At 36.4% G+C, this 18,117-nt stretch overlaps 1 protein-coding gene across 1 annotated transcript in view; it reads right to left on the bottom strand.

The window, feature by feature from the left end:
* Window positions 1–2,761: 2,761 nt before the first annotated feature.
* The window catches only part of pitx3 (paired-like homeodomain 3), a 59,461-nt gene continuing 44,105 nt past the window's right edge, over window positions 2,762–18,117 (bottom strand). Inside the window, exon 4 of the mRNA XM_039753103.1 lies at window positions 2,762–5,273. Coding sequence (XP_039609037.1) covers window positions 4,710–5,273 — 564 coding nt within the window. The 3' untranslated portion in view covers window positions 2,762–4,709. The remainder of the gene's footprint in view (window positions 5,274–18,117) is intronic.

The raw sequence follows: 18,117 nt of genomic DNA on the forward strand, positions 1-18,117 counted from the left end.
GCTTATCTGCTATTCCACCTAGTTTGGCACCATCTGCAAGCATACCTAGTTTGTTATTCATAATTTTATCGGATTGTTCAGATATATAACATCACATAATTCTGAAAAATGTACTTGTGCCATAAACTTTTGCTACTGGTGTTGAAGCTGATTTTGCACCAATCTATACGGTGTACCTTGAACTCCCTCTTGTTTTAGTGTGAACACTAGCCTCCCTCTAAATCAAGACAGGTAATATTACACATATCAGTTTGATTATAGGCCTTTACTGCTTCCTCATAGAATTCTAGTATATTAGTAAAACACTCTCTAACTTTTAAACACCTATTTTGACTTTTTATTAATACCGCTGAACTTGACATGTGTTGCTCAATTTATTTCCTTAAAAATGGCATCAAGCACTTCACTCATGATATACGTTAGACTTTCTGGCACATCAGCGTAATCTCTTTTTTTACAAGATATTATCAGCTAGCCTCCAGCTGTTCTGAATTTCCTCAAGGTGTGCAGTGATTTCTGAATAATACTGTATATGTGCTTACTAACTGCCTTAAAAACTCTAGGAATACATCTTACCTGGCCCTGGTGATTGGTTTTATTTCAGTTAATTTAGGTAGTACTTTTCTATCTGTTACAAATTACTAACATCTCCTTAATAGTTTGTGTAGATGATGGGATGTTGTCAACCTTTTCAAACGTGAAAACTTCACAACCATGGGAATTCACAGTATGTTTTATTTAATTACCTAAAGCTTCTCACTGTTTTATTCTTTGACGACTAAAAAGTTTTTTTTAATATCTTTAGATCAGCTTTTGTACGTCCCACAATGTTTTCTCCAACTGTTCTTTAGCTTTCTTAATATATTTTTCAGTAGTTAGTGTTGGAGTTGCCTTGTTCACATTTTATAGTTATATTTTTCTTTGGCAATTTCATTTTTTGCCCCTCATTTGTACTCTCCAGATATCTCTGTAACGTAATAATAATACTTCTAAATTTTAGAATGAAATTGTCCAGCATTTTGCATAAAATGTTTTTAAACATGTTCCACTGATTCTTCACAGTCTCCACACTTATTTTTTCTTCCAGATGATCTTTGCCAAATCTGGTGACAATTTACCTTGGTAAAGTTAAATTTAATTAAATTTTTGAATAGGAAATTTGTCAAAACACTGAAATGTATCATTTTCTCTTTTTTTGGTAAACAATCATTTATAAACAGATAAGGAAAGCTTAATATCAAAAAGAGAATAAATTCCCCAACTCACCCCGTGGCTGCAAAAAAGTGCTAGTCACATACCTGGCACATCCCATCCATCCATCCATTTTCCAACCCGCTGAATCCGAACACAGGGTCACGGGGGTCTGCTGGAGGCAATCCCAGCCAACACAGGGCAGGAACCGGGCAGGGTGCCAACCCACTGCAGGACACACACAAACACACACAAGAATCGCCAATCCATCTAACCTGCATGTCTTTGGACTGTTGTAGGAAACTGGAGCACCGGGAGGAAACCCACGCAAACACGGACAGAACCTGGGAAGCGAACCCGGGTCTCCTAACTGCGAGGCAGCGCTACCACTGCGCCACCGTGCCGCCCTTGCACATAACCAATTTCATTAAATTAAGCAATTTCTAATAAATGTAACACCTATTTCTAAAGATGATGCTGTGGATGGAGAAGACAAATTAATATGAGCCGCTGAAATTTCTAAAAGAAATAAGTTGTAGAATAAGTTCCTGCATTAATTTATCAGACGTTAGTCTTGCTTTTCCAAGCAAGCAGCCAGTTCGGTATCCTTCAATAAGGGCGCGTAAATAAAGGCGAGCTTCAAAAGGGCGACCTCAATTGGGCGCAGCGAATAAAGGCAAACGCAACAAAATTATTACAGAAAATTTACTAGATAAAGGCAATGATTGAACATATAAAAAGGCGAAAACAAGAATATTAAAACATCCAATTAATTAATGCATGAACTTCTAACGAACTATTTCCAAAGCTCTCTATATTTCGAACATTTTCCAATCCTATATTCAGTGCATTTCCAGATGTGTTTCCCGTTGATAGTTTTCTATTTCTGAATGTGTAGCCTTCGACTACGAGTAGATCTGCACCTTTGTTGTTCTTCACATATTCCAGAGCCATTTGAACTAAATTATCTGCGAACGCCTTTATTCGCCGCGCTCAATTGAGGTCGCCCTTTTGAAGCTCGTCTTTTTGTGCGCGCCCTTATTGAATAGAGCCAGTAGATTCTTAGCTGCTAAATGGATTAATTACCTTCTGATTATCACTTCCTAATGGTTTGATCAGCTCTACCTTTGAATTCCATCCTGAGTAATACAGAATAAAAAATCCAGGCACGTAATTCCTCTTATTGAGTTTTGACATACTACATCACATATTACTAAGTATGTCTATGAATAATGAGTACATCAACGATTTTGAATTACAAGTCAATAAAATCACAGCCTTCTTCTTTGGTGTAAACAGATAGATACTTAGCCATATTCATCGCTCAGTCACAGCTAATACACTGACAACCACATCAGCAGCAGGGTGCCAAACTACTGAACTACGGCTGACGATGTTATAAAGTCTTAATGAGCCGCCACACAAAAGAGCTTAGAAACAAAACAGCGGGAAAACATTTTAAAGGGCGTTCATATTTTATACTCCTCGGTATCATTTGAAGACACTGTATTTAGGTGAACGCCTTATCTTATTGTAACAAATATATCAAAAAGCAGTCAAAAGACAAGAACATCTTTTAAATTTTATTTTAAAATGAAAATGACAAAAATGGCCAACTGGTCTCATTGTTACACAGATCCATGATTTAGTTTTAAGGGCATGCTCATTAGATTGGGAATTTCATACATATATATATGTATATATATATATATATATATATATATACCAATCAAAAGTAATATATTATGCATTCCAACCAGCATTACAGCATCATTTTAACATTGTCTCTCTTCATTTGTAGACATGTTCATATTAAACAGCATCTCTTCCTCATGACAGTTAAGTCAACATAACATAAACTGCAACTTCTTTGGACACGATGATAAAATAAAAGTCTTAATTATTTTGAAGTTTTTAAGGATAACTTGACACAAAAACAAAAACAGCCCACTGCCACCCAGGCAGAATGATTTACTCTTACCTGGCTAACTCAACGTAATTTGTAAAACTGATACTTTTATTGTATTATTGTACTGTTATTATTGTATAATATTTTAAAAGAGGTGATGATGCTTTTCAGTACAAAATGAGCCCCCTTTTGACTGCAAAGTGCTTTGAGGTTAATCAGGATTAAAAGTGCTGTAAATACATTGCCATTAATACTTCTGCATTTAAGAAACATAACACTCTGGCAACTGTCTCCTGGACCCTGACACATAAAAAATAAAATAAATACACAATATAAAGTAACTCCTTTTGCTGACAGCGCCATTTAAGTAAACTCGTTGAATCTGTTCATGAATTCTGATACTCTTTGGTCAGATTTCTGGTACATTCTTTCAATCACCTCCTGAACCGCTTGTCCTCGTGAGGTCTACATGATTTCTCCACAATTTGCACCATCAGTCTCAAACTTTCAAATATAATATTAATGCCATTGGATTTTTTAATAACATTTTGAAACCTGGCTCTGTGCACATAATTTAATTATGACAAAGATGCCTTAGACAAGAAACACACACAAATGGTTAATACTGTGTTTAAATATGTACAGAATACTGAATGCTGTGACATTGTTGCTTAAAATTACAAAGATAAAGCTCTGCTGTCATTCTGATGGCACCATGTTTCTTTACCTTTACGTTAATAACATGTAAAATGTTGTTCATGTATATATTTATAAGTCAATATTTCTACAAAGGTTATACTAGAGAATTAAATAAACTGGAAATATGGATGGCTGTTTTGAATGCTTATCTAATGGAAGATAACAGTGCATGTCTGTAGGATCTGGTTTAGTGTTTTCAATCTAAATATTGTATATGTTACAATAATTTTAATGTAGCAACATTTTGACTTTCCCTTCATTTTCTAAAAAACTGTTATTAAAAGTGGGGTTTTACTTGTAAAAGTGCAGCCATTTGACACCTAATTGGCTGAGCATGCCCACTGACAATGGAGATCATTCAATAAACAGCAAAGCTTTGACCAATATTAGTAAAGGAATTCATAACAAAATTTTTAATTCCTAAGATGTACTTAGAGTACAACTGACCTAGGTTCTGCTCTCGAAGAACATGCGTATTCATCTTCAAAGTACTACTTTTAGATTATTTCACATACAAAACAAAATAGTCAGATATTTACACCCTATAGCCCATAATACAACAGGTCCCCAAAAAGTTGCAATGGCCATGTGTACTTTCTTGTATGCCAACAACAGAACTGTAGAATTACCAATCTGCAGGACTACCATGCCATGAAATATTTGGTGAATCAATAGGCCATGATTTAAAATATGTTACGCAGAACGTAATGCAATCCTGAAAGCAGTGTCGATCGGTCTGCTGGTCTGAGATCCAATATGTGCAGTTATCAAAGGAATTGGTTACAACATTTTCGTAAAAGAACAATGAATATGGTCCAATTCATAAGAAGCTTATTCCTGCTGAGAGTACAAGGGGCATACATGAAAAGTCACTTGGTGTCTTATAGGACAGTCTTTCTAAGAGTGACCTTTATACAGGTCTCTCTACGGCATACTGGCAAGGACTCAGGTTGGTTGCAGGATTCTGGACTGAAGGATAGGCAAAATTGGCATGCTGCTTAGCCTTGAGTCTGAGACTGGCCAGACTTGAGTTGCAAGTGTCTCTATACATGTAGGGGCTGGCAGTAGTAGCATATGGGCAGGCACTGGCAGAGACAGCAGAGTTTAAAGTGGGACTATTCAGGTTATTGAGATTACTGAGGTTATTGAGGCCAGAACCAGGAACCCCAGTAACTGCAGAGGGCACCATTGAAGAGGCCATGTTCATAGAAGAAATAGAACTGGAAGGTGAAAACATTGGCTGTGTAGATAGTGGACTCACATTCATGGAGTTGAAGAATGGAAAGCTCTTAGCAGACAAAGGACTTGTTGCCAGACTCTTTGTTGCCCAGTTATTATAAGAGTAGCCTGAGTACATGTCGTCATATGGCTGCATTAGTCCATTAAATTGAGCTCCAAAACCATTTTTACAGAGTTCAGCCTGTTGATTTCTTTCCCTCTTCCTCCACTTGGCTCTGCGATTCTTAAACCACACCTATAAAGAATAGAAAACACACAATTTAAAAATACTATAATGACAATAAGTGGTGTAACTAGAATTGCATGGGGCCTAGTGCAAGAAATAAATTAGGCCCCATGTGAAATTAAATTAAATCCAATGACAAAATGTCCACCTTCAATGAAATGCATCAAACATATAAGATACATAAAATACAGTATAAACAGTCATAATTAAGTTTTATGGACTTGTAGGAATGATAACACCATAAACCTTTTCATTCTGATATCAAGTAGGCATATATGTTAATCATAAACCAATTTGAAACATCCATCCATGCAATCATCGTGGGCCCCTCTGCAACTGCTGACCATGCATATTCAGAAATTTAATAAAAACTTCTCAGAGACGGAAGGATGACCACTTTTCCTTGTAATTAAGTATTACTTACATACTCATTCATTGCTTGCTTACTGAAGAAAAGCAAGCAGCCCAGATGCTGGCACTGACTATATAAGTAGAGTTAGACAAAAACTTGATTGAAAGAGTACCATGCTCAGGCACTGCCTTGTGCCCCCATGTTTAGCTGGCACTGCTCTTTTATGATTATTTTGTTTTTTAAATTTCGGTATCTAGTTTCTGTTTTAGATGTTTTTTACTATAGATTTGTTACACCTGAGATGGAAATGGCACAATCAAAGGCTAAGTTTAACAGGACAAGGAAATGAAAGACCAATCAAAAACAGGCAGGGGTTTGTTACCAAAAGGTCAAATAAAACAAATTCAACAAGATCCAAATAATGTATCAAAAGATCAAAACAAATGTCAGAATCTTCAATCTCTCAAAAATACCCTTAGTATAATAATGCGTGGAGTTTGCATGTTCTCCCCGTGTCTGCGTGGGTTTCCTCTGGGTGCTCCGGTTTCCTCCCACAGTCCAAAGACATGCAGGTTAGGTGTATTGGCGATTCTAAATTGTCCCTGGTGTGTGTGGGTGTGTGTTTGCATGCGCGCCCAGCAGTGTTCCTGCTTTGCACCTTGTGTTGGTTGGGATTGGCTCCAGCAGACCCCCATGACCCTGTAGTTAGGATATAGCGGGTTGGATAATGGATGGATGGATGGATGGATGGATAATCACATATAAAAGTACTGCAATATATATAAATAAATCTATAGATTGTAAAAATGTATAATTAAATAAATGTCATCTAAATATTATGAAATGCAATGTCATTATTTTATAATTATTACACATTTTATTTCAAAATGGTCCATTTTTATTGCACAAAGCAAATTTTACAAAGAGCTCTATTAAAGCCAGCACTATTTATTTCACAATGCCTCTTTTCCTGATGATTTCATCACTTGTGAATTAAGACCAATGGACTGAGCCTTTTCCCATTGGTTAATCCTTTGCTGTTGATTATTTTTCTCTGATAATAACTGGTATATCTGATGGACCTTTCCTTCGCTCTGTCTGTCTGTCTGTCTTTCTCTCTTTCACTCTCTCCCATTCAGTAAGAACAACAAACTACCACTACTCCCGCAAAGAGCTATTTATCCTCTCCCTGAAAATCTCTACCTGTCATCTTGATTGTTCTCAAGGCTTAAAGAATGCAAGGGCTCCCTCACTGTTCCCTCCTAAATGGTTACTGTCACCCAACAATTTAGCACCACCAATCTAAAGAGCAGTCTGTCGGCCACAATATGATGCTGTTTTCAAACAAATTGACGAAACATTGGGAGTGCTCGAACAGATACATGCTTTACAAAACATTTACACTAATGAAGTGGTTTTTGGTTTAACATCAGCTGAGTGCTGTGCCCACACAGCACAGAAAGTCATCTGAAAGCATGTCATCTTCATGGGCATTTTCTGTGTGGAGATAGTCAGTCTTAAACTAACAGCTTCATCATCAATGTCAACATTTTGAACAGCACCTCTATGTCTGAGCATTTCCAGCATATCGACAATTCATCTCAAAACAGCATTGTGTGTTAAATTATCTATTTCTGTTCAAACTAACCATCCCAACTTTTGACTACCTTCTTGTGTTCATTGGTTGAAATGCAGTAAGTAGTAATGCTAAGATTTTTGGCAGCCTACAATCGGGGGAATGTAATCAATAGAAAAGGATTAACAATAGAAAAGAGGCATTCTGAAATAAAATAGAGCAGGCATTAAAAGACCCATTTCAAAATGTGCCATTAAGAAAAGTTTGCTTTGTGAAATATAAACGGCCTTTAAAAATATGGCCATTTTAAAATTAAATCTGTAATGATTACAAAATAATGACATTATAATTCATTAAAATATATTAGCGCTGCTGCCTCGCAGTTAGGTGACCGGGTTCGCTTCCCGGGTCCTCTCTGCGTGGAGTTTGCATGTTCTCCCAGTGTCTGCGTGGGTTTCCTCCGGGCACTCCGGTTTCCGTCCAAAGACATGCTGCTTACGTGCATTGGCGATTCTAAATTGGTCCTAGTGTGTGCTTGGTGTGTGGGTGTGTTTGTGTGTGTCCTGCGGTGGGTTGGCACCCTGCCTGGGATTGGTTCCTGCCTTGTGCCCTGTGTTGGCTGGGATTGGCTCTAGCAGACCCCCGTGACCCTGTGTTCGGATTCAGCGGGTTGGAAAATGGATGGATGAATAGTTTATTGACTCATTTATATATATTGCTGCACTTTTGCATGTGATTATTTATATCATAATTGCTGTTTTATTTATTTTATTTTGGTGCTAATGGCATTCTATACATGCCACCATATTAAATACCAGTTGTACAAAAATGACATGCTTCATATATTGGCAGTTACAGAGTAATAGGAAGCCATCATAACAGACAAGGTCACAAGAAAAAACAAAATGCCAAAGAATGCAAACCAAAACAGTTAGCAAAATGGTGACCAGGCAATTTAATCAAAACAATATTAAAAAATAATATCAAGAGTAAAATCAAAACAGAAATGTAAAGATCCCACAAAAAGGTTTCTGCATGGAATTAAAATTACTACCATGACAAGTTTAATAATGTGCTTTGAGTTTTGGTGCTTTAGGTTTCTTGCCATTAGTTGAGTTTTGGAGCCCTGTTTCATTTTAACCAAATAATCATGTAGGTCAGCATTAAGGTTTGAAAATTGTATTTCATTTTTGCTCTTGCTCTTTTATTATGAAAATGAATACTCCACACAAAAAGTAATTTTTTTACGTGGTGAGGCACAAAGATAACCGAACTGGGTTTGGGGCTTTCCTGGAAAACCACCTGGAGGTCGGCCAAACGTGAATAATACAACTATATCCCCTCCTACATGCCCTCTCAGGGTATACCCTGTGAATAGCCCAGTCAGTACTTGCACAACAACCTCTACACAAGTTGCCGCTATAATGTTAGGTGAAAAAAATTGAACAGCTAATCAATATTAAATTTCTCATGAAATTAAACAAAACGGCCACAGAAACTTGTGAAACGATAAAAACAGTGTACAGTAATAACAGTTTGTCTCGCACACAAGTTTTTGAGTGGCACAAATGTTTCAAGGAAGGACAAGAAAATGTGGAAGACGTTCAACGCCCAGTTCAAGAGGTGGGTGGGTGCTTCACCAAGACAATGCTCCCACGCACAATGCTTTTTCCGTACTGCAATTTTTGACTGACAAAAACATTCCTGTCCTCGATCATCCTTCCTTTTCGCCCGATTTAGCTCCCTGTGACTTTTACTTGTTCCCGAAAAATCAAAAGTGACCTGAAGGGAACACATTTTTCTTCAATTCATGAAGTGAAGACAGAAACGGCAAGCTTGTTGAAGAGCCTCGAGCAAGAAGACTTCCAGCACTGTTTCAATCAATGGAAGATACATATGGAACGGTGTAGAGATCGAGATGGCGGGTATATAGAAGGTGACAATGTTTAGAATGCTGTAATTCAGCAATAAATATTTTTTTTTACCAATCTGGTTATTTTTGTGTCTCACCTCGTATACTTTACTTACCCCATGTGGTTTAAAGTGTTGGTGGAGAAAGATTTTCAATCTCACGTGTTCATTCACGATGGAGATAAAAAAAAAGTTTCTGATAGACCAGACGTCTGCGGTGACCAAATTAAACAACAACCAACAATAGCAAAACAGCCAAGAAAAAACTCATATTATTTGTGTTGCATAATCTACATGTGAATCATCTAGCTGCATGCTCTCAAACACATGTGTTTTTACCAAAAAAGTGTTAAAAACAGTAAGTCACAAAACAAACAGCTCTCAGATATGAGCAAGAATTTGAATTGTAGACCATCTCATGCCACTACATTTATATTCATATCGACAGCTACTGTGCCTCGGCATTATTTAGCAACTGACTCTCTGCCTCGAGTTTATTTCCACCAGAGTAAGCTGTTGTGTTCCCCATAATGCATTAACAGATTAAATGGTATTAGAAAACTGAAAAGGAAAATATTATTATTATTATTATACATCTATGGTTGGATGTAGTGGGAAGTCAAGCAAAATGACACCTTTTATTGGCTAATTAAAAAGATTACAATATACAAGCTTTCAAGGCAACTAAGGCCCCTTCTTCAGATCTAAACAGCCTCCTTGGAGTGCTCATCTGCTTCTAAAGGATATTGTTGCTTTCATTCCAGATATACAACAGATGTTTCATTGTCTTGTTGGACCAGAAGTCAGAAATCTCTTGTGCTTCTTTTGGTGTTGAGACAATGATCCCAGTAAAGAAGTCACTGACTATAGAATGAAAGTGCATATCTTTGAATACAGTCTTTTCCCAGATGTAGCTAGCTATGGCCTTCAAAGTGCTGCACAAGACGAAGAACAGAATTTCACCACAGATGCAAAGTAGTTTGTTGAAACAGACTTTTATCTTGATGATGGGATGAAGTCATTGTCCACAGCAGCTGCTGCCATTGAACTTTTGTGGAGAACAAATGAAATGCTGACTTGCTTTAACCTCTGGCTGCATAAAATAGCTTCAAGCAATTGGGAAGCTATGGAAACTTTTTCATCTGAGGATCATGCCTGTGCCTGAGGAACCTTGATTTTAGTGCCCATGAGCTACCTATTCAGCACAGTCTTCGGATCAGCTAGAATCTGAAAAAGGATACATTTACGTTCAAGTTATCCACTTAAAGTAGACCTTTCACATGATGTGGAGTTCTATCAGCAGTAAACAACCAGCATGATCCCTTCGGATTTGTAGCTCCATTTGTTTTACAACTAAATTTTCACTTTGGGATCTCACAGCTGATAACCATGACTGGAACACAACTCAACCTCTAGGAGTGCTTGACTGCAAGGACCTCTGTAGACAACAATGAAGACAAGTTCAAAGCCCTGCTGATACCCCTTGGGACAAGTGTTGCAAACAATATTTGGCTACTCTTCGACACAAAAGAAGTGGCAATCTGATAAACCAACAATAATGCCAGGTATGTTTGTGCTTGTAAAGAGCTTACAAACCAAAGGCAGTAAGTGTCTTATGGGACATATTAAAAGAGTGTTTCCTAGTAAAGATGGAAAAGTCAGAATCGAAGTTCTTATAGAAGAGAGTGTAAAGCTCGAACAGTGCTGTTTTTACCTCAGGGGAACTAAACAATATTAAAATTAGACTGTGGTACTTAGCGAGATTGGAAATGAAGTGTTTTGTTAGTTAAATTTTGTTGTCAGAAGACTGTCATCTATTGGTCTTCTGTTAACTTTTGTGTTTAGAATAATGACATCGGTTGGTCTTATGTGGTACTGCAGTATATTTAAATATTTAAATAATCCTTTTACTCAAGATCAGATGGTGTAACTGGCAGGAGGAAGCACAGTTGTGTTTAAACAACTGAATCCTCTTCCATTTGTTTTCTGTTGAAGCCTCTCAAAGCATCAGTTTAAAATTCTTTATGTGCGTGTAGATAGTAAGGAACAATATTCCTTGTATTAGAGCAGCTTAAGTCTTATATTTAGAGTTGTGATTTTAATATTATTCTCATATGTGCTGTATGCTCTCTAGCAATTAAAAGGTACTGTCAGCAGCAATAATATTAATCTCTTTTAAATTTTTTTCTACAGATTAATACTTTTATATTGTTTTAGCAAACTTCTCCATTGTGGTAAAAGGGGAATGAGGTTAAGCTGCCTTTTATATTATTAAATTATTATTAATACTTTTATATTGTTTTAGCAAACTTCTCCGTTGTAGAAAAAGGATGAATGAGGGTAAGCTGCTTGTCAAATTCTAAACAGGATATAAAGAGGACAGAATATACTAGTTGTTAGGGATTTGTTAGGACTATTTTGACTTTGCTTTTTTTAAATTCATGTATAATATAATAGTTTTGCTTTTAATATATTTATCATTATTTTACTGACATTATCACATCATTGATTTGTCATGAATGCTATGATGCTGATTCTGGATTGTGGAAATATTGTCATATTTCACCACTATTTTTTGTTTTCCATTCAGGCTTTGAATAGAAGAGAACTCATTTATGTTGGTGGTTGTTTATACTGACAACTATTTCAATGTAATAAAACTATTTTGTACTGTCTTTTATGCCATGTTTTATTTTTGCCAACACTGCCATTAACTTGTTTAGTCTCTTTGGTTACAACCCAGCAGCAGTTGTGCGTGATGTCCCTTAAGTGACAAAATAAAAGGTCACCCATACGTCCTGTCACATTCATGATAGTGGATAACCTAACATTTTGCTTGCATTTATTTTTCTATTCAATTTTCTGGTTAAAGACTCTTGGCTACATTATTTTTACACTCTGATTAACGTTTTTGGGATAGACAACAGTTTCTTTTGAGTCATTGGCTATGATCTATGTCTTTTCTTCCAGTACATTTTCCTTTTCTCCCATGCTGGTTCTTTATTTGACATAACAGAGTCTACATGTTTGCTAGACACATGATGCACATGTTATATGACTTATGATACCATAACATTTAAAATGGCTGAATTAGTAGGAAGTAAAAGCTATAGACAAATTAGTATGTAACTATAAAAACTATTTAAGGAAAGTATTCTGAATAAGAATTCTTGATGGGTTTAAACTAAATATTTTGTCTAGCATTTTGGTGTTTATGCTAATAAAACTCGAATGGCTTGTGTAACAGACCCTTGCTTCTACTTTGACAACTTTTTGGTAAATCCCAAATAACAGACAACTTCTCGTCCATACCACTCCTGAGATGAACATTCAGTTTGGATGGGAATTTTTTCAATCCAATTTGAAGTTTACATTAATGAAGTAAAACATACTGAAACATCAATGGATTTAGGTTAGCCAGTGATTTAGGCAAGCAAACACGTTAGATGACTTTGAAAAAGCCTATGTTTCTGATGTGGTGGTCACTTATAAGTTGCGTGTCTAAGATTACAGGAAAATTCAAAGAGCTCACAGGTCATGGGAGTCAAAGTGTATATATACTTTATTTGTTCACAAGAAAGTTGCTAAAAAAAACAATGATTATTGAGGCTTTCTTCATACTAGTTTATCAGTTTAACTTTAGTAGAAATGTTTAATTGACATGCACGGGTATGTCACTAGCCTTACCGGGATTTATTTACAGGGAACAATGGGAAAACTTTTTTTGCTTACAGAGTGACATACTGTTTTGTACTTTTCCTTGAAGTGGAACTGTGAGACCGCTTAAACCCTCCTTCTTATTCCACCCCTTCCACACTTCAGAGCCAAAACAAACAATGCAGTCGTATTATAGGCAAGTCTCAAAGGCACACTGGTGTCCCTGACACAAGCCTCTTTTTTCTTCCTCTACCTTTATCTTTGCCAACCAACAGGCCCGGTCTTAGGTATTATGGGGCCCTAGGCAAAACGGGGGTCCAGGGGCCCCTGGAGGGGGCGGAGCCCCCCTGGAAGCTCTGCGAAATGAGTGAAAATTAGACCAAGGAGACGTTTTCTTGTAACGTTACGAGGTCATCACCCTGCGTCCCTTTTTCGCCCGAAGTAGTTATTGAAAGCATCAGTATCGGCTTTTTTCTTTCGCTTAGCTGCTCCAGATTCGTATTTATGCTTCGAGGACATACTGACAGACAGGGGTTTCGTTCGTTCTCGCAACTCAGATTGCGGTTCTGCCTTCCACTCCCGTGCCACCTGCTGCCACTGACGAGGTGGAAGGATTTATAAGATCTTGACTTCGTCTTTATTCTTCGACGAATGATGATGAGGGCTGATTCGGGGCCTGGCCGCCGTCGATCCAGGGCGCCTACTTCGCCTATGCCTACCACCAACAATGCATGAAGAACCCAACTTATGACTTTCTTTTTCTTATTTTTACACTATGGTTCATACCAAATAAAAGATAAGCATTTGGGTAATGGATGAGGGTACAGGTTTAATTGAAAGGGCCACATTGGCTCTTTCCCTCATCACAGGAATATTACATAATGAAAAAATTATCATTCCTCATTGCTGAATCACCAGTCCACAAGCAAATTTTGATCTCCTTGGATCTAAGGAGAGTTAACCCTTTGAGGTGGTGGGGAGGGTCTAGCTGTTTCAAGAACTGTCTTTCAAAGCTCTCAAAGCCACACTGCAGTCATTTTTGCTCAGTGTTTTTTAGTAAAGACAAGTAATTAAAATTACATCCACAAACTACTTAATACTAGTTAATACGGTACTATTGATTTGCTTCCTGAGACATCTTTTCCTAAGGGAAGACTATATGTACTATATAGAACGCAAAGTAAAATATAATTAAGAAAATGTAGCTAATAGCTTTATGCAACCATCAACAGTTCGATTGGCATAGTATTATCACAATTAGAAAGAAGATGAATGAAAAAGCTCTGTCAATACAGCTTTGAGTCATTGTGACTATCTGGTGATGCCATATGGATTATCAAACATTAGTAGTATTTCAGTCTGTTTGCTAAGGATGATTTTTTATGATATCTAAGATGTTGATATTCTAGTATATAAAGATGAAAAACATACTTTTTCATTGATTGTGAACTTGCAAGATCATGCAAGAATGATGGTAAAGTCTAGGATATATTAATAACAAATTGGAAAAGTGCAAATTTCACACAACCTTTCTTGAGGATATAATAAATCTAACAGGGAACCCCAGCATGGAAGTGATTAAAATGTAAGGAGTTTTAAATTGGCCATCACCTAATTCTGTAAAACTGGTGCAATGATTTATTGGTTATGAGCGATGACAGATTATACATTTTTGTTCCATAATATCTCCAAATACTTTATTAAGCAAGAAAATGCAGCCTTGAATCAGCTACAAATGTTTTTACTGTGGCACTAGTATTACATCATCCAGATAATTCACTCCAGTTTGAAATGGATGTATTTGCATGAAATGATGGGGTGGATGCAGTTAATTTTTGAAGACTCTCAGAAACAAGGTAGACTAAGTTAAACAGAAGAGAATTATCATGATGGTGATCACTGATGAGCAAAACAGTGGACTTTGGCTTCACACAGTTTCACAAAACTGCACCCTTAAATTAATTTTGAACGTGATTTGCAATTGCAAAATGCAAAACTTATTACAATTGTTTTTTGTTTTTTGCTTGGGCCTTGTAGTAATTATATTGCACTACGTACATATGACAATAAACTTGACTTGACTTGAGTGTGCTCTCAACGCACCAGCATCTTACATTCAATCTACTGCAAACAGTATAGGCCCTGACCCTCTTCCCACCATACAATAATTAGATTCTATATGATTAATTGTATGTTTGTGTGTTTGCTGCCGCCAAATAGATCATTAGAATACTTTTTAAGTTTTACCAAATTTGAAGTTTTCAGTCAAAATAAACCAAAATGAAAACAGTTCCGATTAGAATTGATTTTATGAATACAAATTAGAAAAGATAATGTCCATAGCACATACTGTATCCTCATATTCACTAATGACTTTCCACCATCCACGGTGGGCTGGCGCTCTGCCCGGGGTTTGTTTCCTGCCTTGCACCCTGTGTTGGCTGGGATTGGCTCCAGCAGACCCCCGTGACCCTGTAGTTAGGATATAGTGTGTTGGATGATGGATGGATGGATGGACTTTCCACCATTGGGAGTATTTACCACTTAACCATACTCTTTGTTTCTGGCCTATTAAAAATTATAAATAGAATTACTATATGGTACAGAACTACATCACATTTTTTTTGATATATGAAATTAATAGTAAACTACTGTATGTTACATGGTTTTCTATTGTGAAAAAAACATCTAGCTTCTTCTCAAAAGTTCTTACTAGCTGTTATTTTGAAGTTTACTTTTATAAACTGTATATTCTTACATAAATATTCATTTATATGGGGCAGTGTGGTAGCACAGAGGTTACATTGCTGCCCCACAGATCCAGAGTGGTGGTTTGAACCCCACTCCAGATACTTTCTGAATAATATTTGTACTTTCTCTTCTGTCTATGTGTATTTTTCCTCTGGGTATTCTAGCTTTCCTCTTCACTAGTCCCATATGAGTGTGTGTGAATGTGCTCTGACTTATTATATTTATTTCTATAGTTCATTCTAGGGGACAAAAACTTAAGGCAAATGAATATGAAAATTAAATATTTTGTTTAATAATTAAAAAAAAATGGTGTGCATTTCCCCGTACGTATACTTTGTAGTGATTTTTATATATATATACTGTATGTATATATGTTTATATAAAATAAAACTGTAAATCAATGTGCTACTTCATTATATGACATGCACGCAGCATTGTACATAATTCAAATAGTTAATATCTAAGAATATTTCTGAAAAATATGTGCTGATATTACAAATTAGTTTCTGGTCAGCAGTAATCCTCCAAAACATACTTTCTGACTCCTCTACAGTGAGAAGCACCAGCGTGTTTTCACATGAGCCGTCTGACTCTATGCTGCATCTGCTGCAAGCGGCAGGTTTGAGAACTGCACTTCTCAAATCTCACTTTAAGTAACTTTTCTCAAAAATGTAGAAAGTGACTTTTATATTGATTATGAGCGGGCATTTCTTTTTATTTCAGCAGTAGATATTACTGACTGGCTGTTCTCCTTTAATTCCTAAAATGCAGAAAATACTTCCCAGGTCTTTGACTACCTGCCTTCATAAACTAGTTCTTACTGAGCAACGGCAAAGACAACATGCTGAAAATAACTTAAGAACAGACCTTTTAATAAAAAAAAAAAATTAAATAAGATGTTAAAAGAGACACAAACAATAAAACTAAAATTCTGAAAGATTTTTAAACAACAAAGATTTTAAAAGAATGGTGCTCCTGGCCTCTTTTAGTAGGGGATAATGACATCTGTTATATCACATGCTGGCAAATGTGCTCACATCCACTACAAGTAATGATGTAATGGCCATCTTGAAAGCGTAGGAAATGTTTTTCTCTTGCCAGCCACACAACACAAGTGTGAAAAATAAGGAAATAAATTTTAAAAGTACCTTAAAAAATGCTGCATCACATTGAGCTGGCTGTAGAACTTGACTGCCACCATACTTATGTAGCTATTCAGTGCTGGATAACATAACATTTTTGCTCCTGTTTAATAATCTGAACAAGCAGAAATATGGTTTGATTCCATTCTGCCTTACTCAGGCAAAGTGACAAGCAACAATCCAACAGTACATTATTTTTTAACTTTGATGAAGATAAGTTACTAGAAAAATCTTTGACTTAAATATATCTTATTGTTCATTGCAAACACAAAAAAGTTAACAACAGACTATTTGAATGAGAGATCCCATTGAAAATGGATGTAGTCAAAGGGATCCAAACAATAGACTCCCTCAAGCAGCGTTGTCATCTTTTGCGCCTAACTATAATGGAGAGGTGATGGAGAGAATTGTTGGGAACGCGCTCTTGAAGCACTCATGTATAAAAATTCCAAGTACAAAAATGTATTTTTTCCCTATTCCAGCATTTTTATATAAACATACAGTTTATATAATTAGACCATTAATTGTGCACATCTCTAGTAATTTTCTGTATTTTTGTATTTTCTTCATTATACATACTAATAATTTCATAGGTAAACAACTGGAATAAGTAATGTAATTAAAAACCTAAAACCTTTGTGCATGAATTTTATTCTTTCCTAATGTTATAAACATGTATTGTCACAGTTAGGGATGTCACAAAAAAATAATATTTTGGTACAAAGTCAATTCCAAAGTTTTGAAAGTATAACAGTACTACCTTTTTTGCAATATCACTATTACCAATAAAATCTGTATCATACTCTGGAGTAATTGTGTGACTGTCGATAAATTAACTACTTCATAAGGCACAGTGACACATGAGAAAACTGTAAAACCTCACGTGAAAATGACTCACAGTGGTGATGATACAGCAGCACATCAACACATGTCGGTAAGAAAAACAGCAAAACTCATGTCTGGAAGAACTGAGGCAGAGGAATTAAAGTGAGTGTGATTGCAGGAATCACACTTCTTGTAAAAAAGGAAAGACACACACACGTATGGTCTCTTGTTACCCCCCACTTTTATCTCATTATGTAGTTAGTTCTTTGTGCATGCTTTAAGAGCGAAATAATATCACCGATCAGATGAGGTGTAATCGTATAACTTGTATTGTTGCACATTTGTAAAAGGACATAAAAAGATAATAAGAGTAATTGCTTCTAATAGGAGTCCTACACATGAAAGGAAGCTTCAAATTCATTCTGATTGTAATGGGCACTTCTACAGAAGCCAATCAGTCCATGAACTTGCCGTTTTCTAACAGGCATATACAGATCAGGGTCACAGGCCCTTACACGCATCCTCAATTATGCACATTGATCTATGAAATATGAGAGGACTGGCAGTGCTAACAACAGCTGTAGCAGAATTTAAACAAAGTCCCTTTTTGACCTGCCCTCACCAGCGATGACAAAAGCA

The sequence above is a fragment of the Polypterus senegalus genome, chromosome 1, assembly GCF_016835505.1.
Source record: "Polypterus senegalus isolate Bchr_013 chromosome 1, ASM1683550v1, whole genome shotgun sequence".
Classification (NCBI taxonomy): domain Eukaryota; kingdom Metazoa; phylum Chordata; class Cladistia; order Polypteriformes; family Polypteridae; genus Polypterus; species Polypterus senegalus.